General features: G+C 33.9%; 1 protein-coding gene, 1 non-coding gene and 1 pseudogene across 4 annotated transcripts; 1 reads left to right on the top strand and 2 right to left on the bottom strand.

The window, feature by feature from the left end:
- Nucleotides 1-1,574: 1,574 nt before the first annotated feature.
- On the bottom strand, nucleotides 1,575-5,647 carry LOC118062022 (uncharacterized). 3 transcript variants are annotated; one of them, XM_035075688.2, is made up of 7 exons: nucleotides 5,194-5,639; nucleotides 5,050-5,098; nucleotides 4,880-4,931; nucleotides 4,343-4,506; nucleotides 3,794-3,904; nucleotides 3,193-3,362; nucleotides 1,575-1,714 (listed from the first exon to the last, which is right to left on the bottom strand). In XM_035075688.2, the coding sequence occupies exons 1-7, from the start codon at nucleotides 5,541-5,543 to the stop codon at nucleotides 1,699-1,701; spliced, it is 912 nt and encodes a 303-aa protein (XP_034931579.1). In that variant the 5' UTR covers nucleotides 5,544-5,639; the 3' UTR covers nucleotides 1,575-1,698. The 3 variants fall into 3 exon arrangements, with proteins under 3 accessions (XP_034931579.1, XP_073265296.1, XP_034931580.1); XM_073409195.1 differs by lacking the exon at nucleotides 1,575-1,714 and adding an exon at nucleotides 2,218-2,432 and having other exon boundaries at nucleotides 5,194-5,640; XM_035075689.2 differs by lacking the exons at nucleotides 1,575-1,714; nucleotides 3,193-3,362 and adding an exon at nucleotides 3,388-3,613 and having other exon boundaries at nucleotides 5,194-5,647.
- Nucleotides 5,648-10,127: 4,480 nt separating this feature from the next.
- On the bottom strand, nucleotides 10,128-16,196 carry LOC118062023 (chaperone protein dnaJ 11, chloroplastic-like; annotated as a pseudogene).
- An 8,504-nt stretch (nucleotides 16,197-24,700) lies between these two features.
- LOC118062309 (small nucleolar RNA Z279/snoR105/snoR108) lies at nucleotides 24,701-24,807 on the top strand. The gene has a single exon (XR_004689730.1). It is a non-coding gene; the product is annotated as a small nucleolar RNA Z279/snoR105/snoR108 (small nucleolar RNA).
- The last annotated feature ends 2,290 nt before the right edge of the window (nucleotides 24,808-27,097 follow it).

Here is a 27,097-nt window from a genome sequence, read left to right as displayed (position 1 = left end):
TTCCCTTGTTTCGCACGGTGAGCACTGCTAGACTGTCACTGGTTTTTTCATACTAAAAAGCATATAGATTTCTTTAGCTGTTTTTTTTCTTTTCCCTTTGCCATTTGACCGCCGCCGGCCTGAGTCTCCTGCTCTGTTTTGTAACTTTGTTCAACTTGCTTTTGTAAATATGGGTAAGTATTTTTTAAAAAATATTACTAATAGAAAATATATCAAAAAGGATATTTTAATTTTATTTTTATTTTTAATATTAACATATCAAAATAAAAATAAATATATAAAAAAATCAATTAAATATTTTTTTCATATCACTTTAAAAGGAATTTTGAAAAGCAAAAAGCTCCTATAATATCAAACATGCAGAGTATTAATTTTTCATGTGAAAAAATTATTAAATTGATTTCTTAAATATTTATTTATGATTTTAATTTGTTGTATTAAAAATAAAAATATATATTTATTTTAACACATCTTTAATTAATAAAAAAACACTTTTATTAAAATATCTCATTACCAGACACACTTCAAATCCAAAAGAACAAGGTACACATTTTTCCTTCGTGAAAGTGTCACCGTAAAGGGCATCCCAAGGAGCAACCTATTCCCAGTCTAGCTCATTTGGATTTCCGAATGTTTCTCTTCCATTCGTCCTAGTTAATTCAAGGAGTAGTCGGCAGCACAGGTTATCACCGGAGAAGCTCCATGCATCTCTCGGAGGGTCAAGTTGTTTCGGAGTTAGGTTATGCAATAGGACTGCATGCTATTCTCTGCTTGATGATACAAAATCAGAATGGTTGTTAATTAGGGCACTGCAATGGGATGAAAATGTTAGCTCTTCAAAGTGAAGTGCCATTATTTTCACTGTCAAACAGAGTTGCTACCTGCATTCTGCCGAGGGAAAATTAAGTATCTTTTTCTCATTTAATATTATGACTGGGTTAATATATAGTGAATGATATCGACATAAGTTTTGGAACCTCACAACTTTGTCATAAAGCACTTGAGCTTTTATGATAATCAAAAAAAAGTTTTTCAACAGCTGGCACCCTAATTTTCGGCAGTGTCCTTTTTTATTTCTTGTTGCTAATTTTTTTATTATTAAAAAGTTGTCTCTCATTTGGTATTCGTTAGTCCATCTTCGAAAATCAAAAGAATTGAAGGGGCAACCCATCAAGGGAAGCATTGGCTAGAGTTTAAGTCAAGGGGCGTCACACCCCCCATTAAGTTATTCGAGAATCTCTTTATATGAAGCGAAAGCGATCGAAGAGCAGCAGCTTCTTGTTTTTTAACGATTACATGTGATCCTAAGTAAAAGTACTCCACGAATGTGATCGTAGCATGGCCATATATAATTTGTATTGGTATCTTTTCCAGCTGAAGGATTAGAGCTCGCAACACTGAAATTTAGGCACTCGAGAAGGTCTTTTCACTCGAGAGACAGTGACATTCTCTGGGAATCTCGGGAACCTCTTGATTGCCGAAAATGTTGAAATTTAAACACTAAAAAAACCCGGAGAAACAACTTCAAAGGTATAAGTAATAGCATCATTGTGATATATATAACTTCTGATAAAAGACAACTACGTACAGGCTCGGGCTAATATGTATGGAGATGATAGATGCGTATAGAAACAAAGAATGGGTGCCGTCCAATCTTGTTGTCAAAACAAAGATCACCTGCCACTATAAAGATCTGATTCACACCATTTGAAAACTGCATATCAGTTCCAAAAACAAAATATGGCATTATCACTAGCTGACTAAACGCACTCGAAAGATATAGGCATCTTGCTTTTTGTACCTTTCTATAGACAGAAGGGATAACAATGTTTAAAGCAATGTGGGCAATGTAGCATCAGCTGATCAAAAGACAAGTAAAATTAGAAAGCTTGGACATCATTATTGAGAAACAGGATAGCTCCAGGGAGGGTTTGAGAGTCAAGTGCTAATTGTTTGTTTTTTTATTCAGAAATATATCAGAATAATATTTTTTTATTTTTTAAAAATTATTTTTGATATCAATACATCAAAATAAATTGAAAATATAAAAAAAATAATTTAAAAAAAATATATTTAACAAAAAAATATATTTTGATATCAGAATATTTTTTTTAAATTATTTTTTTTATATTTTCAATTTATTTTGATGTATTGATAAAAAATATATTTCTAAAATACAAAAACAAGCTATTCTTTCTTAATTTAACAACTCATTTTATAGCTATCTATCATGTCATACACGTTAAATCTTAAACTATGTATTGCTTCATGTCCTACGAGACAATGACCCCCAATATCCCTACTTGTGTCCCAAGTTGGGAAAGAAGGAAAATAATGAATAAATTAATTAATTAAGGTGCATGTCAAGTTAGCTTCTAGGCGATGGTTATTGAAGAGCCTGTCCTGTGGGGATAGGTAATGCGCCCACCCACCTACAGATCAGTGCAGAGTAACGCGAGTGATTATTATTGCTATCTGCCTTTCTAAAAAATTAACGATGGTGCTGGACGGCCATAAACGGGACAATAATAGCAAGCTTTTTAAGATGATTCAGAACTTGAAATAACTATCCTGCTCATGTCTAGTTCCATTATTGAGTGGCGGTATAGCCCTTAGCAAAGACAGAACCTTATCTAGAAAATGCAAAATGAACCACCTAGGGATCTTTTTCTTAGGTCTCTATCAGCCAAGTGTGTGTGTTTGTGATGTGATGAAGAGTATTTTTAAAATTATTTTTGAATTTAAAATATATTACAATAATATTTTTTCATATATTTTTTTTTTTATTTTAACATTAACATATCAAACTATACAAAATCTTCGAAAAAAATCAAATTTAATATTTTTCAAGTGAAATCAATGCATAAAGCTTTTTGAAAAGCATAAACTAACACATTACCAATCGAACTATCCCCAGTGGTCCTTACCATCTGAAGTGAAAAACGAAGGAGAACAAAAGGGCGGGGATGGAGAGAAAAAAGAGGTGGGAATGATATTCTGTAATGGGCCTGGCCTAGAAAAGCAAAGAATGTTCTAGGCTGCTAGCCATGGTTACATCCATAAGCCTAAGCCCAAGATATTCGGTAACTCTATGAGGAGACCCATCAATTGCCCTGCTTGTTACCGAGATGAATGTTATGCATATTAGACGTTTTGTGAAGGAAATATGCAATGACAAGATATTTATCTTACAAATAAATACGATTATGCTCCCTTGGCATCTGCTTAGCAAGATCATGGAGGAAACGAGTGAGGGACTTTTTGGCAACTGTGATTGCAGCGTCCACTTCTTGCTCATTTTCTTCCGTAACACCCTTGCGTTCTTGAACTGCATGCACTCTCCGCACAAGTTTACGTAGTTCCTGTTCAATAGATGTCATGCCATCAATATACACAATAGATGATAAGCAATTAAACTCTACTGATGAAGGCACTCAAGCAACTAATTATTCAAGCCAACCATGGTTTCTGCTGCTTGGACTGCCTGAAAGTGCATAGAATGAGTATCGGTTAAATATGCTGGATTCACAAGAGCTAAGTAATCGTCTGGAAGCAACAAGTCTCGGTCTATTGATTCTTTTTGTTTCTTTGGCTGGAAATAAATGACAGGTTCCTGTTCATGTGGTGACTTCATAAGAGTACTTGCCCCATCAATTTTATTTTTTCCTTTCAAGCATTATGTTTTCATCATCTTACTTGCAGTAGAAATCATTAGCCTATAATTAGCTTGGGGGGTCTCATGAACAAATCAGAAATGCAATGATTCTTACACTTGAGATGACATTTCACTAACCTGACGGTCAAAATCAACGTTGCGAAGTGAATAGACCTCGTTGGTAACTTTTATGTCCCTATCAATCAGGCCATCAAACCATCTGGTTGCTACATCAATGTACTCCGAACCCTGAAAATTGTACAAATAACAAAAATGTAGTATGTCAACATGGACATTGTATTCTAATTAAGCTTGCACTTTAGTAAGCAGAGAGGAATTTTTTTTTCTAGATAGATTTAACCTTCTCCATTTTCCGTAAGCGTGATTATCATAAAGGTCAAATATAGTGTATTCCACTTACCACACCTCTGCAAGCTTCTGGTTACGGTAGCTAAATGCCTTACGACTACATATCAAGACTAAGGGAGACCGAAAAAAGAACTGTAGCAATAGATTTGCATTCAAAACCAAAATGGTAATGCAGAAACCTTAAATAAGGCCAGTGTCTCCATTTAACATAATTTATAAAAGGAGTTAGACTGGAAGAAGATTGAAGAATTTGGCACAACCGTATAACCACTCAAAACTCACACAGTAATAATTGAAGGAAATAATTATTCAATATACCTCCTCTTCCGATTCATATTCCCTTTCTTCACATTCTTCATTTTCCTCCCCAGCAATCTTTTCCTCCAAACCAGAAAAACCCTGCAGCCTACTCCAATCACCATCTTTTGTACAGTGAATCAAAGCATCCATCAATTCAGGTTCTACCTCCCGCAACAATTTCCCTACCAATACATTTCACATAACAATGAAGACTCAAGAACACATTTATAATGCCTGAAACATTGATCTCAAAGATTCTCTACATGACAAAATATACACCTACCATGGCGCACGGTTTACTGGGTTATTAAGAGAAATAAAATCCACGTCATGAAAATAAAATCTTTCTCATTAAAATAAGCAACGAGCCGTGCTCCATGATAAGTAACATCAAATGTATTAGCATGGACCACAGGTCCAAAACTATGAGTACTTGCACGCATGATGTCAATGTTTCTCAGGGAGGAAATCAAACAACGTAGCTAGCAAACCATAATGTTTAAGAGACAAGTTACTAAACACTAATGTTTAAAAGAAACAGAGTCCGACCAATACCAATATAATTATATTGCCTCCGCTTTCCTTCTCGAACATCCGATCCTAGTCTCTGCGACCAAAACACAAACACCTTAGCTTCATTTTTTTCTCTCGTTCTGAAACACGAGAGAAATGAAAAACCATCGCACTCAGGAAGAGTAATAGACGTTATATTACAACAGAGGTACCTTGACTAGCATTAACGCATCGAATACGTCTTTCTCAAGTGAAGCCACTCTAAAAAATCCCAAGCAAAACATAAGTAAACTACAAAGAAAAGCTTTAACATTGTTAGTTTGAGAAAAATAAGAAAGGGAGTTTGTGCTCATCACTTGATAATGCGTTTGATTTGAGGCGGAGAAAAGGAAGCCAGCTCCATGCCCCAACGAACAGCGCGTCGAGCCTCGCGTTTTTTCTGGTTGCGGCTTTTGTTTGCTTCTGAATCCGAATCGCTCACATTTCCTCCTTGTTCGAAATCATACGGTGTTGGAGAATTGGGTAACTTGGGACCGCGTGGACGAAAAGGCACGCTACGATTAGCAGCTGCAACTTTAGTGAAAGAAACACGATGTGAGGTAGCTTTGGTAGATAAAGTTAAGGACTCGGAGAAGAGGTAATTGAGTGCAGCGTAAGAGAAGCAATGGTGATGCAACCGCGGCCATTGCCGGATCAGACGAGCCATTGCTACTTCTGCTTCTTTGACGCGCTGCAACAATGCTGCAACGGCAGGTCATTTTTAAAAGAAGAGATCGAACCTGGCTCGGTAATTTCAAAAGCTCTTTCCATTTCGGCCTGTAGCTCTAGCCCATTGGAAATAGATCTATGAAGAGAAAAGGGCCCGTGCTATATTCCCAAAGATGTGTTTCAAGATTATTTAACCTGGTCCGACCGGCAGTTTGATTTATAAAACCCAAACACGCAAAAGATTCGTATTAAATTTTAAATTATATTAAAAAAATACCGATCTAGTTGATGACCAAATTCTATCAGGTAAACTGGATTAACCATTTATATTAAGAAAACAAAATAATATTATTTTAATAAAAATAATTAAACTAGGTTAACTTAATAAATTATATTATGATATATCCATGTTTATTAAAAAATTTATTGTATATTATTAAAAATTTATATAAATTATATCTTAAGATCTCATCTAAAAATTTAAATTATTGAATTGAGTTATTTTTTTAACATAATATAAGAGTGTATTTAATTAACCACTTTTTTTTAATTAAGATCAACTAATAACATAAAATAATATTAATTTATACAAGTTTCAAATTAATTAAAATTTTAAACAGTTAAAATAGTTCTTTAATCTATATCAATAAATATTTTAAATTAATAATACATGATTCATATATATATATATATATATATATATATATATATATATTCAACAAACATAATTCAAATTCAAGATAAATTAATTATAAATTATGAATACAAACACAATATCAAACAAATATAATTTTAAAATTTAAAATATTTATAAATAGTCAATATTAAATACATTTTTAACTTAAAGTAATTCAACTTAAATAAAATATCAAAATATTATGAAAGTAAAATGTTTTTAATAATAATATTTTAAATATAAAGTTAGGTCAATGTTATTAAGGTTAATGGAATCTAAAGTATCAATTGTTTCACTCAAATTTCTACAAGGTATAAATATGAAAAAAACAACATGAATATAAACCATATATATCAGTGATAAATCTATTTTTAAAAAATTAATATAATTATCAATGAAAATAATAATAATAATTTTTAATATTATTGCTATTGAAAATAGTAATGAAAAAAGAGCTTGTTATAATTGGATGATTTAATTAATTAAATTGAACAAGGTTGTTCAATTTGATTCAATGACTTTTTCAAGTGCGGAACGAAACATGTGAAATGAAACCGGAACGTTCCGGGTAGAATTTAGCCAAAAAATCCGGAACGGATCGAGATTTAAAAATGAGATTAAATTTGTTTTTTTTTTTTTGTTTTTTGAATTGATATGAAATATTTTGATATTTTCAGATGAAAAGAAACGAAATTGACAACCTTAATATATATATATATATATATATATATATATATATAGGAGCGAAATAGGTATCGGTCATGGCGTAAAAACCCGACCCTGCCTCGTCCTCTAGCGCCTCAAGGAAAAGTAAGAATCGAGTTTTTCGGGTGGGTAGAGAGGACAGACATTGGATTGACCCATTTTTTCGAAGATGATCTTGAAGATCATTTTGATAGGCCTATAGACTTTCTACACGGGCCTCGAAAAGGCCTCTGTCAAGGAGTCAAGCTTCTGTCCCATTACACCAATTTGTTTTTTTTTTCCACGGAGGAAGCTTGACTCATATGGGTTTGTTTTCTCGTCTTCTCCGAGTAAGAATTTAGACTACTGATTTGAGCGATAAATTTTGAATGCCTTGTCATGCTTGTTACACAGTTTGCCGTCAAGTCTTACCGAGATAAATTTCAAATAAATACTCGATGGTTGACGTATCTTTGCCTATATTTGCTGCCTTGCTTTCTATGTACCTTGAGCTGCTCTTGCCATTTACAGTTCAATAGAAAATACATGACGGCTTCGAGGACATTTGATTCTGTTTGATAAAAAAAACCTCAGTGGCAGCTCCACGAAAGTATCTTAACTTCCACGCATCATGTTTTGAACAGAATTTGTACGCTGTTAGCTTATCCAAAAGGACATGTTATCCATTATCATAAACTGATGTTAGCTTATCTGTGTAATACTGTCGAGGGATGGACACAAATTTTATGGTTTGATTTTTGTTATTTAGGATTTTATTTTATTTGCTTTACAGTAGATTTGACGCTCCGTTTAGCATCAAGTTCTAAACATGTTTTTTTAAGTTTTTTTTTTTTTTAACTTCAAATTAATATTATTTTTTGGAATTTGTAATCAATCTTGGCTATAATTTTTAAATTTATATATTCACGAGGTGGTTCACATAAGTGATTACCAAAAAAAAAATCCATTAATGAAATACAATCATTTAGATTAAATTGTTATATCATCTGCTGTTCCAGTCCAGTGAAATGGATCTCAATTAAATTAAGAACAAGGCCGAATAATTTGATGTCTCAAGCCTCAAGCCGAGGATTCCCTCTCTAACTTGTTAAGACTTGGTCGAGGCTTTTCCTTGGTACTTGGATGTCATGGGTTTTAAAAAGTCGAGCCTTGCATAGAACCGGACAAAGATTTGTTATTTGAGTGTGTTTGGTATTACGGTAGCTGTTGTGATTATGGTTTAAAAAAATTATTTATAAAAAGTATTTTTAATTGAGTTTAGTTTGAAAAAAATAAGTGTTTGGTTAAAAATGTGGTTAAAATTGAAGTTGAAAAAATAATAATTTAATATGTTTGGTTAAAAATGCTTTTAAAATTGAGGTTATAAAATAATTTTAAAAATATATATTAGTACTTATGATTTTTAATTTAAATATTGTAGATTTAACTATTGTTATTATATCATGAAATAAATCATATTTTATATAAAAATATTTTTATTATTCAATGAAACTATTTATAATTCTATTACGTACGAAATACATCCAACAAAAACTACAGTTTTTATAATATTTTTAACATATAATAAAATTAAATAAAATATTATCAAGTATAAAATTCATTCTAGATTAATTTATTTTTTAAATGTTAAAAAAATAATACACTAAAAAAAATTCATCTACTAAAAAAAATCGTTTTAAATAAAATGCAGCCCAAGCTGCAGAGGTAAACGGGCTCAAAATCACTGCTATTAGGAACTTTTTATGCCGAGACAAATTTCATTTATTAGTAGCAAACGACAAATTCCTGAATTAAACCGTCTCATTGAAGAAAGCTTCCAGTAAAACATAACTTGCGTATCAACTATTCCAACCTATATGATAGCATCATCCAAATAAAACGGTGAAGTTGACTCGTGGATGAATGAATAGATTATTTGTTTGTGTTTGAAACAGTATTTGAATGTATTTTAAAAATATATTTAGCTTGAAAAAATGTGAGATTTTACATTTTTTTTAAGAGTTGTTTTTATAATTTTGATGTGTTAATATCAAATTTAAAAAATTATTTTAATATATTTTAAAATAAAAAATAATAATTTTAAAAATCTTATTTACCACTACTCTAACATAAGATACATATTAAGTTAAAAAACTAAAAAAAAATATTTTGTGTTTAAAAAATATTTTAAAAATATTATTTTTTTGTTTTATATTATTTTGATGTACTAATATCAAAAATAATTTTTTTAAAATAAAAAAAAATATTATTTTGATATATTTTCAAGTGACAAACACTTTAAAAAACAATTACTAATGTAAACATCATCTAAGACTTTGTTATGCTTGTTTAGCTTAACATTGTATAACTATAATGGTAATAGCTATAAATAATAAAGTTTAAAAATATTATTTTAAAAAATATATGATTTAAATTGAAAAAAATATTATTTTTTTTTAAATTGAAATATTTAAACTAAAAAAAAATAGACAAATAACTTTCTTTTCATGAACATAATATATGTTAATAGATTTTTAATTTCACATTAAAAAAATATAAAAAATATTTATGTTGTGAACTTTGATGGTAGTAACAAGAAAAAAAGATCTTTTTAGCTCTTGAATTAATTTTCTAACAACTCTTGAAATTAATTCTCTTAAAATTTAGGTTACTTGTTACAAGTCAGCTCTTTAATTTTTTTTTTAATTTATTTTTCTTACTAGCTGCTGTATACCGTATGCTAAATTTGATTTTCCATCCACTTTTCCTACCCACCTCTCATCTTCTATCCAAAAGAGATCGGAGAGCGTCCACTTTACAAGTCCTGGAGGATATCTCCTGTTCATATTTTGAAAATCGAAGCCAATTGTTTCTGAACTCCAAGAAATTTCAGAATTTCCAAACCTCTCGTCCAATCATTGATCAAAAATCATCCATATGGCTTCCAGCACATGGGACACTCCATCGACAGATAAGTTTGAAACTGAAACTCTGTTTCAGTTGTATCTATCACTCCACATACTTATCAAACCAACATAGATAAATCTAAATTATCAATAAAAAAAGAATCCAGGTTTCATTCCATTTCCATTTGTAAATGAAGCATTCTTCACGAATAAAATTCAAATTCCTGGAAATATATTCCGGTACAAGTATTATGATGACGAAAACAGAGGCCTTCAATTAGTACTGTTCCAACACATCCATATCAAAATGATAGCATTAGCATAAGTGAGAATTAATTATTCCAGGCTGAAAAAATGCCGCCTTGGGACAATGATACAAAAGATTGAGGTCCAATCTTGACTATTTACAACAGGAAATAATCCCCAAAATGTGAGGAATTGGGGATCAATACTGTATCTAACTGTTTCATCTAGCAATCTAAGGGGCTAAAATCAATCATGATCTACAAATTTACGGCCTCTTTTCCCATTTACCAGCACTGATCAGTTTCCCATCTCCGCCTTGTATAGCCAGAAAATCCAGCAGCGGCATAACCTGTTGCCATTGTTGTTGCAGTAGCAGCGGACATTACAAACGGCGAGCTCATTTGCCTTCCTCGTCTGTAAAGGGAGCGATCATAATCAGCCCGTTTTTCTGATGGAATTAATTTGAATGTTTTCCCGTTGCTGTCATTCATTTGAAAGCTGATATAAATACATGATAGTGGAGAGTCTAGGTGGCGCATAATAGATTTATTTACATATTCTAATACACCCCCGTAGTCGAAACTGGAGGTGATCGAATGTTGAGACTATTTCTAAAATCATCAAATAGTTGCAGCGGAAGTCCCTTAGTGAAGATGTCAGCAATCTGATAACGTGAAGGGACGTGGAGAACTCGAACTTGACCACGAGCGACTTTCTCTCTTACAAAATGTATATCCATCTCAATATGCTTAGTGCGTTGATGTTGAACTGGGTTACCGGACAAATACACCGCACTGACATTATCACAATATACTAAAGTGGCTTTCGGAATAGGACAATGTAGCTCCAAGAGTAAGTTTCGAATCCAACAAGATTCAGACACTACATTAGCTACCCCACGATACTCAGCCTCAGCGCTAGACCTGGACAAGGTCGGCTGTCTTTTTGCAGACCAAGAGATTAAGTTGTCCCCAAGATAGACACAATAACCTGAAGTCGACCGTCTGGTGTCTGGACAACCACCCCAGTCGGCGTCGGTGTAGGAAATAAGTTTATGAACTGAAGAGAGATAAAGGTGGAGACCAAATTCGATAGTGCCCTTAATGTAGCGAATGATACGCTTCAAAGCAGACATGTGTTGAGTTCTGGGGTCATGCATAAACAAACAAATTTGCTGAACAGCATAAGAAATATCCGGTCTTGTAAATGTCAGGTACTGTAAGGCGCCAGCAAGACTACGATACTCAGTTGGATCATGATAAGGATTTCCTGAAGAGATACTGAGTTTGGCTTTCGTGTCCACCGGTGTAGGAGATGGGTTAGAAGAAGACATACCGGCCCGCTCAATGATTTCCTCGGCATATTTCTTTTGGGAAAGAAAGAGACCTCCTGAATGTCTGGTAACAGAAATGCCCAAAAAATAACTTAGGGGACCCAAATCTTTCATAGCAAACTCAGAATCAAGCTTAGACATGATGGATTGGCGAAGAGCAGCTGAAGATGCAGTAAGAATAATGTCATCCACGTAAAGAAGAATATATGCCATATCGTTGCCCCTGACGATAAATGAATAAAGAATGATCTGAAATACTGTGAGAGAAACCCAATGTAGTCACATAATCCGTAAAACGTTGGTACCAAGCACGGGGGGCTTGCTTAAGCCCATAAAGGGACTTCTTAAGCAAGCAAACATAATCTGGGTGTTCTGAACTTCGGAAGCCAGGAGGTTGATGCATATAAACTGTTTCCTCGAGATTCCCATGCAAAAAAAGCATTCTTTTACATCCAATTGATGAAGACACCAAGATTTAGATAAAGCAATACTGAGTACCGTTCGAATAGTGGCCGGTTTGACCACCGGACTAAAGTCTCACCACAATCGATACCCGTTTGCTGACCTGCACCATCACCAACAAGACGGGCTTTATACCGCTCAAAAGAACCATCAGATTTCTTCTTATGCCTGAAAATCCACAAACTTCGAATGATATTAGCATTAACTGGACGGGGTACCAAGTCCCACGTCTTATTGTCAATAAGAGCATCATATTCGTCTTTCATGGCCATTTTCCAATTATGATCATGGAATGCATTACGGGGATTTGTGGGCAATGGAGAAATGAAGTTATCAGATGAGGTATGAAGATTAAGGAATTTGCGGGGCTTAAAAATACCATGTTGGGATCGTGTTGTCATTTGTGGAGAGTGAGGTGGACGGTCAAGTGGAATGGCTTGGGTTGTGTCCATTGGAGGAGGTGGACTGTGTGAATTTGGTTGATCGGTGGGAGAAGGAGATATGGGTCGTGGTGAGGAGTTGGATGGGCTGGGTAGCGTTCGATTAGGGGAAGCGGATTGGTGCGGGGAGAGGTCCCTAACTGGAGAAGTAAGAATTGGGGTGATGAGTGGTGTTTGTTGGGCCTGTAGAGGAGGTGTAGGTTGGGCCGGTGGAGCAACGAGTGGGGTGGGATAGACTTGGGCTTCAAATGGATTTGGTTGATTAGGTGAGTGAAAGAGAGGTGTAATTCCTGCATCTAAAAAATCATAAGTAGGAGATTGAGGAGCATGTAATTTAGAAAAGGGGAATGTATGTTCATCAAAAGTCACATGCCGTGAAATAAGTATTTTACGACTCGATAACTCATAACACTTATAACCTCTATGATTAGATGGATACCCTAAAAAAACACATGGTGTTGACCGAGCTTGCAATTTATTTCTAGAGGTAGATGGAAGAAGAGGATAGCATAAACACCCAAAAACTCGAAGGTGAGAGTAGGACGGGTCTTTTTGATAGAGAATTTTTGTGGGTGGTTGGAAAGCAAGCTTTTTGTTGGGGAGTATGTTAAGAAGATAGGTGGCCATTTGAAGTGCATGATGCCAAAAGGAGGATGGGAGAGAGGCATGAGCGAGGAGAGTGCGGATGATATTATTGATGGTACGAATTTTTCTCTCGCTTTTTCCATTTTGAGGAGATGTATGAGGGCAAGAGAATCGAAAGGTCATTCCATTTAATTGACAAAATTTGTGAAATGGTCCATTATCATACTCCCCGCCATTGTCACATTGGAAACATTTGATTTCCCTTTCAAATTGTGCCTTAACATGAGTACGAAATGATAGAAAAATGGAGTGCACTTGAGATTTAGTGGCAATTGGAGAGGTCCATAGAAAATTCGTGAAATCATCAAGAAACAAAACATAATAGCGATGACCACCCGAGCTAAGAGTAGGGGATGACCAAATATCACTATGCACAATATCAAAAGGCAAAGAGGTATATGAGAGAGAGTCATAAAAAGGTAATTTAACTTGCTTCCCAAGAGGACATGAATGACAAACAAAATTATCTTGGAATTCATTGCAAACAATTAAATTGTTTTTACGAAGAGAGCTTAAAACAGGAGCTCCTGGGTGTCCTAAACGACTATGCCATAATTCAGGAGACAAAACGGTAAAAGTTGATGGTGGTGAGATTCCAATGGGTGGTGTTGTGGTAACTGGATATAGGTCACCTGTGCTGTTACATCTCAGTAAAGGCATCCCTGTTTTGAAAAATCCTTCACAGAAAACCGAAAGGATCAAATTTCAACAGAAGCATCATTGTCAATGGTAATTTTCTCACAGAGACAAGATTTTTAATCAATTTTGGGGCATGCAAGACATTATTCAAAGAGAAAGAAGGGTTGGGGTTAGGTAGTAATGCGTTTCCACAACCAATAATTGGAATAGTATGACCCACTACCAACAGTAATATTACGATTGTTGCTCATATTGAAAATAAGACGTAAGATTACCTCCGTTTGCGGTCATATGAGATGTGGCTCCGGTGTCCATGTACCATTGATTGTCAGGAGGAGTAATTGAGAGTGTATGCATAGCTGCTTGAATGTCGGTTGGAGCATAAGATGATGGGCCTGCTGTGTAGAGGCTGCCATGTGGGCCTGTTGTGGCCTTGGCCCAAGAAGGCCTGTCTGACGTTGAGAGCTAGGCTGGTGAGACAAGTGGTTTGCTGTTTGGGTATGGGCATGGGGGTGTAGCCCAAGGTTGCCACGGCCCAGCCCAAGGAGGAAAAGACCATTGCTGCTGCTGTGAGGACATTGGCTGCCAGGGTGTAGTGTACTGTTGCTGGTGCAAACTGGCCTCCACGGCCACCACCCCTTCCTCTGCCTTTGCTACTACGGGCACCATGCACCTCCTCTGCTATTACGGGTGGAGGAGCTTCGGTTGGAAGTGTGATTGGAGCGGTGGTGGAATGGATTTCCAGCCGTATGGCCACTGGAATGGGCGACTGGAGAGACAAAGAAAGGCAAGAGTTGGAAGAGGTCTGAGAAGCCTTTTTCATCCTTGCCGGTCTCCTCCAAAACCAGCATAGATCGTGCTTTGTAAAGGGAGGAAGAGAATCACCATGACGAATCTGGGAACCAACACTGGCATAGGCATCAGTTAAACCCGAAACAAGTTGAAGAACAACTTTCATTTGTTACGGGTGATCCAACATTTGACAGCTGATCCGAGAGGGACTTAAGATGTTGACAGTAAGGATGAGGCATCTGTAAAATGCTCCATTTTGAACTTTTGAAAATTCTTGTTCTAGATAAAGAGCCCTAGAGTTTTTATTGTCCGAGAAAATGTCCCTCAATCTGTTCCATGCAAGTGCAGCGGTGGAGTCACGTTCAAGGATGGTGTTTGAGAAGATCTTCAGAGATAGTGCTGTAAATCCATTGTAGAACAATGGCATCAACCCCGGGACCAGAGGTCAGGGTCCTGTGTCTTGAAGAGATGTGTCCTGCTTCATCTCTGCTGCTGAGGAAGGAATGATATGATCAAGAACTTGATAAGCCTAGCATGGATTTTAAAATAGCTCCGACCACGTAATGTATTGGCCTTTTCAATGTCTAAGGTGACTTTGATGAAGGTGTTGATGTTGGATACTGCAAGAGCAGGATGAGAAGGATGAGGTTTGGGAGGTTTGTCTAGGAGGAGGAGGAGAAGGGGGGGAGTGTGCTGGGTCGGATGTGTGCTCTGTCATGGTGTTTGTGGGGAGGCAGTTTTGAGGCAGCCTAGATGCTGGGACGAAGGAAAGAAGAGGGAAAGCTACGGGGGGAGACGGGGGCTCAAACTCTTAGCTGGCCAGAAGAAGGGGGAAAAAAAAAATTACAAAGGTGTGAAGGAGATAGAAATGACGAAGGCTGGGTCTGTCAGCTTCAGAAATGGAGTGTGCGGGTGGCTGGTCTTTGCATGGAAACGGGTCATGGTGAGCTGGCGGCTGGAAAAGAGAGCAGCTGAGAGGGAGAGAAGGAAGGCTGCACTGGTTCGATGGCAAAGAGTGGCGGGAACAGCAGAGAGGATGGGGGAAACGGTTAGCAGCTCTTTGAGCCAAGGGAGAAGGAAAGGGAAAAGGGAAAGGTGGAAATAGCTGGGTCTGAAAAATGAAGGTCACTGGGGAGGCCAATAAGACTGGGGTGGCGTGTGTAGAGAAGATTTATTTACAGAGAACAAAAATTACCTTGGCGGCGGCTTGGTGCGAAGAAATGGATTTAGGGTTGCTCTGATACCATGATGGAATTAATTTGAATGTTTTCCGTTGACTGTCATTCAATTATGAAAGCTGATATAAATATACATGATTAGTGGAGAGTCTAGGTGGCGCATAATAGATTTATTTACATATTCTAATATTTTCCAGGATCGGACAGAGTTTGCGTAAAGCTTCATTGGACTTTATGAACTCATAAAGCGGTGTCCTCCCTTTGAGCCGTTTAGCTGCAGCATCAGGATGCAAAACTCTTTGGCTTAGTCTTGATAAGCAGTCTTGATCTCTGTACACGTAGGCAACCCATTTGTAATCCAAGAACTTCGTACCAGAGGACCCCCAAGATGCTGATGTTGGTGCCGCAGTGTATGATGTGAGTCTCTCGGCGGTGGAAGCGCAGCCGGCGCATACTCGAAAAGGGGCGGAAGCTGAACGAAGATGGTGATGTCATGAGGCTTGATTTGGTGAGACGTTTTTTGAGCCAGTGAAAGGGGATATGGAGGAGCTAAGAGATGCAAGAGAAGATGTGGTGGCCATGGTTGTAGAGTAAGCTGTTTCTACAATGCTTAGTTGTTTGTGGTTGACGGATACTGAAGGTTCGAGGAGCGGGTGACTTCCTCGTTTATATAGAGGTCGGGGGTTGGTTAACCATGGTTAGTTTGGTTGGTTAACGAATTACGGGCTTATCCATTTGGATATTTTTGGATCGTTCACATGCTGACTCAGAAAACCGTCGACGTATAGGAGAATCTCGTACTCTACAGCCAGGCCAGAGCTGACACTGTACATTTGCATGGTATCTGTCGTATCTGTCGGAAGCGTGTGAACCTGTCTCTAGAAACCTCTCTGCTCTTTCAAAACTTGTGGAGTAAATTTTTTAAAATCCCTGTTTTGAATTAAGTTATAATTTATTTCTTTATTTTTTGTTGGTAGCTGTGAAGTTAATTGGCTTTTCTCTAACTGTAGTGGGTTTTTCTAATCATCAAGTGATAGATTTGAGATTTAAGGCACAAATCAAAGATGTTTTTGACAAAACAATGGTCAAGAAAAGTTGAGGGGCTAAGTTGTAGACTCTCAAAACATGAAAGGAACTAAGTTAAAAATATCTGTCAAAAATACAAGGAGTGGAGGATAATTGGATCCACCTTGTTGGGGTTTCAAATTATAATCTTCAAGTAAATGTTAATTAATTCAAGATTCATCCCCCCTAGAGAGCTTATAGCAGCTCTTGCAGCCTTCAAGGTGTTCTTGGCTCATCGAGATATTTAAAGGTTGAATTTGCTCACATAAGCATGTTTCGTAAGATATAGTTCACTTGGTATGCTTGGTTTTGATCATTTTATTCACTTTAATGTTTTGATCTCACTTGGGAAACGGTTTGAAAGGCATCTGGCACTAAAAATAATGGCAAATAACTTTGCGTCTGGTAAGGATTACCTTGTCTGACATGTTCAGACTTTACTAGTAATTAGCAGTTTGATATTGTGGTCTGGATTTCTTAAAAGTTAAAAGAGCTGGGCATAAATCTAAGCTATTGCGTCGGCATTGTTAGCTTTTGATCTGTTAACACTAAAGCAATGCTATGGGTTTATTAAATAAAACTGCTGGGTTAGTAAATCGAGAGTAATTTAATTTAAGCAGTTTGATTTTTATTTTTTTTAGAATTATTATGTTTTTCTAGTTTTTTATTTATTGACGAGGCTGAAAAGTTTCTCCATGGAAAGATTGGTTGTTTTTCTCATGAGTCGATTAAACTACAGTCATGATGACCCAATGATACATGCAAGAAAAACATTTCAAAACTTGAATTCGTATATTATTTGTATAGATATAAAAGAGAATAAATATTATCTTGGCTTAAATGTTTACCAAACCTCATTTAAGTCTGTATTGGAATTATATTGTCCAAAAGATGCACCCTCGTCCTTTTTATTTGCTTCTAGATATATATGTTTCTATAAAAAATTTCAAGATAGATATCTTAATAAATATCTAAATTTTAATATATTTTACAAAAATATTTATGAAAATATTTTACATTGTATGAAAAATCATATAGACAAGGTTGGACACTAGGTTCAGTAATTAATATTATTGTATAGTTTTTTATGTACCATTTATAAAAATATATTTATTTATCTATTTATTTATTCCCATCACTAGGGTTTTCTAGTCTTTTCTAAATAAAAAAATTGTAGTAGTTTTTTTAATAAGTAAGGAATTAAATGAATAACCAATAAATATTTTAGATTTGTTATTCTTTAAAAATTCTGACTTGTATAAATTGTTATGCTTTGCTTGTAGTGAAACCATTTTGCTTGTGACCCTAAGAACTTGTCTAGCTGACTCAGCGATGACAACCTTGCAATGAGTTAACAGTACCGCTATTGTACGCAAAGTCACGGGTACGTATTCATGCACCACTGTGCCCGAGAGAAATTATACAGACAAGACACGGTCATCATCATACGATGAGATATCAATTATTATACAATATATCAAAAGAGATTAACTTCTTCTTTTTTACCATTTACTATCTCACAAAAACAGTAGATTGGAGCAATGTTTTTTTTTTTTTCAATTCAGTATATTCCTCAAATTTTATTTTATATGATTTAGCTTTTTTGAATTTAAACTAGCCTGTAATTGTATATCTTTTTCAAGAATAAAAATTAAATTAAAATACATACAATTGAAGTGAAAAGAAAAGATAAGATACTTTGCAAGTTGAATTGAACGCGTTGTGTTTGAAGTTGGTTGTGAAAGTTCATTTTCGTTCCTTATCCTTTGAGATATCCGGTTATTAGTCTTTGTAATTTTTTAAAATTCATTTTAATACCACACTTTATATTTTCATAATTTTTAGCTCTTTTATGGTTGGGGAAAGAGAGAGACAGAGAGTCGTTAAAATTCCAGTGTAAAGAGAAAAGGTTATTTTTACGATGATCCCAACATCAAAACAATTGAATTTTTGTGTAAATAATTCCGTGTGATGAAGGGGGTTGGTGATAAAGTTTTTTTTCTTTGAAATACCTAAAAAATAGATATGGATTAAGAAATTTTCGGGTTTCATGTTGATTTAGGTCTTGACCCTTTTTTGTGTTTTAAAGGCCACATGTTGTTTGCAAGTTCATAGGATGTTTTCTAGATTTTTTCGGGTAAAAAATAAATTAAAAAATAAGATTTTTTGATAAAAAAGGAACCTTATATTTTCCAATCACATAAATGGCTAAATTTAGAACTTAGCGGACAAAGCTCCGTTGCTAATACGGAACAACACATCATTTTTTTTTTTTTGAAATGGTCTTGTCCACCTAGTTTAAACTTGAAAAAAAATAAAAAGCCCATGCGAGGGTCAATATCTTCTTGGGCTTAATTACGAGGCTCAAACAATGAGCGGCCTATTTTTAAAAATAAGTTTTTTTAAATGATATCTTATTTTATTAGTTTTTTAAAATAATTTTTTTTGCTTGTTTACTTTTTTAGATTGCGATTAATTTTTATGAAGTGGGTGTGTTTTGATTTTTAGAGAGTGGTATGATCACTTTGTGAGTTTTTTTAAAAAAATATATAGATTGAATTTGTTCTTAAAAAACATTATTTTATAAGATTTTTAATATTTGTGACACTCCTGTAATATTTTTTATCTTTTTATTTTATTCACGCAATTTAAAAGTTGGACAAGGATTGTATTTTTTTGTCATGTTTTTTTTCTCAAATTGTGTTCCACATTGTTTTTAGGTTTTTTTTGTTGCCTTATAATTTTTATTATATTATTAAATAATTAAAATTTAACCTAATTATCAAATTTCTCTTACTTCTTTAAAAACAAAAGCGTTTCTTAAAATTTTTTCTTTCTGGTTAAAAAATTAGAGCTTGGATCTTTTATGAATAATATGGGTGAAACTTTTTATGAATATTGTACAAATATTTTTTAATATTAAAAACATTTATTTTTTGTATTAAACCGTTGTTTTTATTATTATTATTATGTTATTCTCTTATTACCATATTTATTCAATTAATCAGGTTTACTAATCTCATCGAATAACTAGAATCTTAAATGTATTTTTTGAAAACTATTTGCATTATTTTGATATTTCTTTTACAATCCATTTGTTGTTGATTATTTACCCAGAAGGGTTGACCGGAGAGGCAGAGGGATTATTATACATTGTAAAAAAATTTATTAACATATAAATGTAAAATCAATACGTGCGTTACCACAATATAATACTTATGGATATGCCTTGCAACAACGTCACTGTCATTTCTTTTCTCATTATAAAAGTCAAAAAGATTTTGGAGCTAGCAAAACTTTTTTTTAAAAACATTATTTTTATAAGATTTTTAATATTTTGTAATATTGTATAGTATTTTTTTCTTTTTATTTTAACTCATGTAATTGAAAAGTTAATAAGATTGAATTTTTTTTGTCATGTTTTTTTCTCAAATTTGTGGTTCCACATTGTTTTTTAGTTTTTTTGTTGCCTTATATTTTTATTATATTATTAAATAAATTAAGATTTAACTTGATTATTAATTTTCTCTTACTCTTTACAACCATAAGCGTCTCTTAAAATCTTTTTTTATGGTAAAAAAATGGAGAGCTTGGATCTTTTATGAATATATCATTGAAACTTTTTATAAATATTGTACAAATATATTTTTATAATATTAAAAAATATTTATTTTTTATATTAAATTTTGTTGTTTTTTTTATTCTTTATTTGTTGTTGATATCTTATTTTAAACCAATATTATTAAATTAATCAGGTGTGGCTAACCTCATCCGAAGAACTAGATCTTTAAATGTTTTTTTTGAAACTATTGCATTATTTTGATATTTTTTTTACAATCCATCTGTGTTGGACTATTTACCCAGGAAGGGTTGACCGGAGAGGCTAGAGGGATTATTATACATTGTAAAAAATTTATTAACATATAATGTAAATCAATACGTGCGTTACCACAATATAATACTTCTGGATATGCCTTGCAACTACGTCACTGTCATTTCCTTTTCTCATTATAAAAGTCAAAAGATTTTGGAGCTAGCAAAGCTTTGTTTTCTGGGTTTTTTTTTAGCAGATAATGAGGGTAAAAAAAAGGAGGAGGCCTCATGGGACCTTGAATATGGATAAGATAGAAGGCATGTGGGACCAGTAGACAGAAGTTTTTATTTATTATGTTTTTTAAAAAATATTTTTTAATATTTTAAATTATTTTGTTTTATTTTTAGAATTCTTTGAAGTTATTATCAAAAAAAAGTTTTTTAAAAAATAAAAATTATTATTTTAATATATTAAAAAAAAGCCACAAATCATAATAATATTCAAGGTTTATCAACCGTAAAAATATGGGCTCAGCCAGTGGCGGTCCTTTGTTAAACTCGTGATGCGTCTAATACAATGCATTTGCCCAGCTTGAATGAGGCTGCAATCTCTTAGACGTTTTTTTATTACCCACCTGAATTCGGATAAACTTGTACAATTAACATATAAAAAATGGTGAATAAACATAATTTTAAAAAAGTCGCTATTCTGAACACATAATATTATAGTTTAAAAACACATGTAATGAACCACGGATAATTAATTAAATATCACGTTCTCAACACGTCATGTTTTTTTTTTATTATTTTCTTGTTTCTACGACATGCACCCCTTGTTTTGCCATTGTCCATACAACTTTGGACGCAAGATATTATTACCTGGCTCAGGCCAATGGCAGTGTGTGGATGAGCAGCCCCACCAGTGGAGGTGGGTCCGCCAAGTTTCCTTCTCGGGAGAAGCTGGGTCGCCTTTCGCCGGGAAATCCTAGTGGACGAGCAGCCCCAACCAGTGGAATCCCAAGGTTGTGAAAGTGAAATAATTGCCAAATCTATCAAGAAAAAAAATTAATTTTGGTTGGTGCGGTTTTATATCTTGATTTTTGTTTAAATCTTGATTTTTTATATATATCTTGTCAAATGAGCGTGAAAGGGGAAGAAAGCCGAAGAGCCAGAGTGTCGAGAATGAGCAAGAGAAGGATGATAATGTTGAGCCTCCATCTAAGGAGGTACCGGAAACAACTGATAAAGAAGAAACAAATGCAGATAATCTGGAGACTGATAATACTACCCAAGCTACTGTTGATGGTTCCAAGGCTGAGGATGCTGAGAAGCAGTCTTTAGAGGGCAAGTTTAATTTTAACTAATTCATATTAAGATTATCGCGCTTTCTCAAAGTGTGATATTTTTTAATCGTGATTTGGGAAACAGAGAAATTTAAGTATTATATATGTGTTTTAAAGTAGCAACAAGGTGAAAAAATATACTATTTTATTAAAAATTAAAAAAATATTATTTTTATTAAAAAATTTTAGATTACTATACTTAATTTTAAAAAAATCCCCTGAATGTCCAAGACGGAAAGCTTTAATCTTTTCAATCATGTGGTTGTCGAACCAGTCAGAATTAAGCATGGATAAAGAAAACCAGGTAGAAAAATCTAAACCTTTATGGTTGCTTGAGAGTCGTGTTTTATAATTGTTATAAAAATTTTTTTTATAAAAAAATCTTTATAACATCAACCTATCAAAAATATAAACAAATAAAAATTTTTTTTAAAAAAAATAAAAAACACCGGGACCACACAAACAAACGGTTCCGAAACGACGGTTTGATGACTCATTGATTCTAGAACTTGTTTTGGATAAGAATAAAAAAAACCCAATATTTTTTTTATCTTAGATCGGATCTTATAAGGGTAACAAGTGCCCTAGGTCTTGAAATGTCACATTCTCATATCACATGGTGGAATGAGAGGACAGAGGGGGTTGTCCTTTTACTCTGCAGAGCATGGACGCGTGCCTGGCTCTCGGGCAACGGACGGTGGAACCACCCGCAAATAAAAGATAACATGGAGATAAGTCAGCCATAAAATGTATGCTTTACTTTTCTTAAGCCAAATTCATTGTGATAGCAGCAACTTTTTGCTGAAATTGCAGGCACACCCGCACCGCACGGCTTAAAAAATTTATATCTTATTGAGTTATAGTGTAGAATATACCTAGAGATGGCTGTAAAAGTAAAACACATTCCAAGATAAAAAAATTCGAAAAATGAAATAAATAAAATCTATCTTTTATGTTTAATCCATGTAATCTTTTATCGAGTTGATTCAATAAGAAATTCGAACCAGCACCGACTTTATCTGTAATGTTAATAAAAAAATAAACGGTTCCGAATTCTAGCGTGGAATCTGTAATGTTAATCCCATGTTATCGAGTCGATTCATAAGAAATTCGAACCAGCACCGAATTCATGAGATTCTTGCTGTCGAGAGTTTGTTGATTCAATGTATTAGATCTTTGAAGAAAAAAATTATATAGTATATATTAAATTTAGTTTTAAAAATATAAAGGTATTTGAAGATTTAGTCACCGAAAATAGAAAATTACTGGGGAAATATTGATTCGGATATAGAGGCCAGTCTCTCAGTAGAAGAAGAATGATGATATCTTAATTTCAGAACAAAAGATTTGCAGATATAACATTCCAGACATCAAGAAGTAACGTATTAAAAATGTAAATTAATATTAATGTATGTATACTGCTAATTTTTATTCTGTTTATTTATTTTTTAGGGATATTATTATTTTTTAAATATTTTAATTGATAAACAAAACTATAAATCTTTAATTTGATCTACCGAGTATATCTTGACCTGGATAGATATAATAAAAAACGAACTTGATTCTATAATGAAATAATTTAAAAAAATAGGGTTACATATAAGTTTAGAATTTAGATTTTAAAACAGTTAAGAGATTTGAACATCAATTTTTTTTTTTTTTTTCTAACTTTCAATCCAAATTATTTTTTAGCTAAGAGATTAGGACCTGAGAAAAGAGCCCACCAGATAAATAGGAAACTGGCTAGCCCAGGCAGGACTCTACATTGGATCCAACTTTCTGATCAGGATTAGCAGAAGCAACGTATGGCCCGAGAGAGGACATGGTGCGAAAAGCCCATTTACAGTTTTGAAGCCCAAGAAAACTCCATCAATTCATCAGTAATAATCTAGTTACTGAGCTGTCTCTGATACCGATTTAATCAACTATTATGTCCACGAATTGACAGAGAAAACAGACTCGGAGCTAAATTATAGTTATGATAAATTTAACAGCCTTGATTAAAAAATATTTCATTATTTTTAAAATTTAAATAGTATATTAATTAATTTTCATGATCCTAGAAGTATTAATTTTACAGAGGTTAAATGAATTTCCAACCTTTTGGTCTTTGTTTTTAAAGTATGTTAAATTAACACACGCATTTTTCAATATTAATTGAGGTGTGTGGTCAGTATTGTGGTATAATATGCCTTTGAAAATATTTTTTTTTTAAAAATATATAAAAATATTTTTTTATGCAGTAAATTAAAATTATTGAAAAATATTTTAAAGAATATTAATTCGATATATTTTTATAGTAAATATAATTTTGAAAAAATTCAAAAACAAAGCTACCACAAATTTTAAACAAGTACTCTATTGTTTTAAAAAACATAAAAATATCCAATACTATCTTATCAAAACCACAACATGTAATGATTAAGGATAAATTAGAAGTTTTTTTTTTCATTTTATTATAGAAAGTTGCTCATTGATCTGGTTTTACTAGCATGAATAATTATGTGCCGCTATTCCTATTTCATTTCCAAAATCACATGGAGATATTGATGTTCTCATTGAAGATAGTATATTTTGTAGAGATCAATTATATTTTCATATATAAATCAATTATTTTTATTTTTTGAAGACAATAAACACTAATTTTAGATAGATATAATTCCAATAGAAAAAACTGTCCCACCATCTCTACCTCTTAATAAGCATAATTTAAATACATCAAAAACTTGTGCTCACCCAGTTAAGTGAAAAGAACATGTCATTTGCTATAAAGGAAAACCCAGCAGGTCAAAAGGTATTGACTCAATCACCATCCAGACATGCGAGTTGGGCTTTATTATCCACATCGACAAGATAGAAAGGGAGGTCTCCAGACTTGCTATAAAAACAGAGAAAAACAATCCAATACGAACCATGATCCTTCAGGGTTTAACGGGATATGATGAGTGGTCAATGCTCGCATATAAACATGCGAGAAGGGTGTCCAGCCCACTCCCTGGTTACGACAACAGGGCACTCCCATTTTCACCTATCTGATCCTAACTGAAGCATCCCATAAATCTTCAAAAACAGTATAATTTTTTGACTCGGAAATGTTTTTGATTTTCATTTAAGCACAAACCTATTCTGTGTTGGGTATGGTTGCGTTTGTTTGATCTAAAAATAAATAAGCTTGAAAAGATATAAGTTCTATGTTTTTCTTGCGACTAGGTTGCCTCGCTCGGGTTCTGGACTCAAGTTCTTGCTTTCCTCTTTCATTTGGTCGGCTAGTCACTGACCTGGTCGTGTTCTATTGAGGTCAGGTTCACTGGGCCGGGCTAGCTGAATTGGGGGCCGAGTTTCGGGTGGCTGTCGATTTCGGCTGGGGGTGGGTAAATATGGTTAGAGCCTGTACGAATTACAAGGCAATAACTACTCAAACCTTTGAGCCAAATACAACTCGCTAGCTGCTACAATGTGGAAGCAATTAATGGCCCAAATACTGTAGGGGAGTGACAACAACATGCTCAACTTGTTATTGGTCAACAAAATAAGAACATAAATCCTATTTTACTTTCTTTTTTTCTTTTTGGAGAATGATCCCATGTAACTCAGATTAGAAACAGTATAAAGTTCGATGTAGCCTTATGACAGATTACTTGGCTTTTATTGTATTATTAGTCTAAGATGCTGTTTGAAATTTCTTTCGAAACAATATTTTATAAAAAATTAATTTTTTTAAATTAATTTTTATATTTTCAAATTATTTTAATATATTATATTATTTTAATATATTACTAAATATAAAACACTTTTAAAAAACAATAATTAATCCAACACCCTTCTGGTGAAACTTTCACTGTTAAAAGTGAAAAGACTTTCCACAGAAAAGGAAAAGAAGCAGCATATGATAGGATGAGAAACCGCTTGTAGTTTCCACGAAAGGTAATATTTTGTTTCATTTCTTCTTGCCCTAGCTTTTTGCAAATTCCTTTGACTTCAAAGAATGTATTCCTAATTTTTACATCCCATTAAAATGTTTTGTTCCTCCTCCTTCCCTCTTAGACACTGAGCCATCCTGGCTTTCTAGGAAATGCTTATGTTAGACTCGGTTCTGAAAACTCTGAGAAATATCCCAGCCACACGCCTACGGAAGAAATTCAAAAAAGGAAATGAAAATTGTAAGCTTTATAAAAAAATTCAACAAGAAAATGAAAGGAATTAAACAAAAATCCCTTAAATGATAAAATTCCTCCCCTGTTTGATGCAAGGAAAGGAAACCGAGATGACACTATGATCTTTACCGTACCTGATCTTTTCCGTTAACAAGATAATACCTGATTACAGAAAAAGGAAACCAAGATGAAATCATAACCATTCCTTTCAACAAATTCTTTCGTTCCCTGTAAAACCATGCCTTTCTAGATCTCAGATGACATGGATGGGATTTGCCAGGGACAAAAACGCATAGAAGAGGGACAGTAGGAAGTAATAGAGGATTTTGAAGGAATAAGATAAAGAATCAGTAAAACTAAAAGTGGTTTAAACTAATCTAATCTCCTAGCAGAGAGCTGCAAACCAACTTTGGCTTGATGTCATGTTCCAAACCATGTAGATGTTGGTTGGCTGGCAGGACTTTGCTAGGAGATCAAGCCAGTTTTCTTGGTGGTTCGGTCTTCCTCATAACTTGTTGGTTTGTGTTTGACACGCAGTCCATCAGGGCAAGGGTTCAAGGCTAGTTAGAGAGAAGGTAATTACCACAGTTTCCTCTCTTAGTTTTTCTCACTGCCTTTAATTCCCATCTCTCCAAAATCTTCTCTTGCCTTCTCGTTACCCTCTACTATGGATTTTTGTCCCGGCTAATCTCACCCATCTATGATTCACAGAGGACTGTTCTTCCTCTCTGTTTGCAACGATAATTCAGAAATCAGATGTCAGAAATCTCAAATAAAGAACGTAAAATAAACTGCATCACGTACAATTCACAGGGAACAATGAATTGCAATAAAAAAAACCCTGTCTATAACTCATTAATCATGTAATGAAACTTAAGTAATATGTACCTGACTCCTTCTTCCTTTAATCCATGGAATTCATGTTCCTCTTCGCATATGTTAAACTTGAGTATAAAGCTGTATTTTATAAGAGAAATTACAGCAGAGGAGTTTCGGTTAGGGCCGCGTTTACTCAGGCCCCTAGCACGGTTTCTTGGAAATTGCATCGTAATCACTTCTATTCCTACTACTTCCCGCATAACTTGTAGGAAAATGGAAGGAAAATGCCGTGGTGTAAAACGAAAATTAGGTATTTTTTTCTCTCAAAAGAGTAATTAGTAGGTTATAATATAACTA

Source organism: Populus alba, chromosome 5, assembly GCF_005239225.2.
Source record: "Populus alba chromosome 5, ASM523922v2, whole genome shotgun sequence".
NCBI classification, from domain to species: Eukaryota; Viridiplantae; Streptophyta; class Magnoliopsida; order Malpighiales; family Salicaceae; genus Populus; species Populus alba.
Note: the sequence above shows the minus strand (reverse complement) of the source record. Positions and strands in the feature narration are given on the sequence as shown.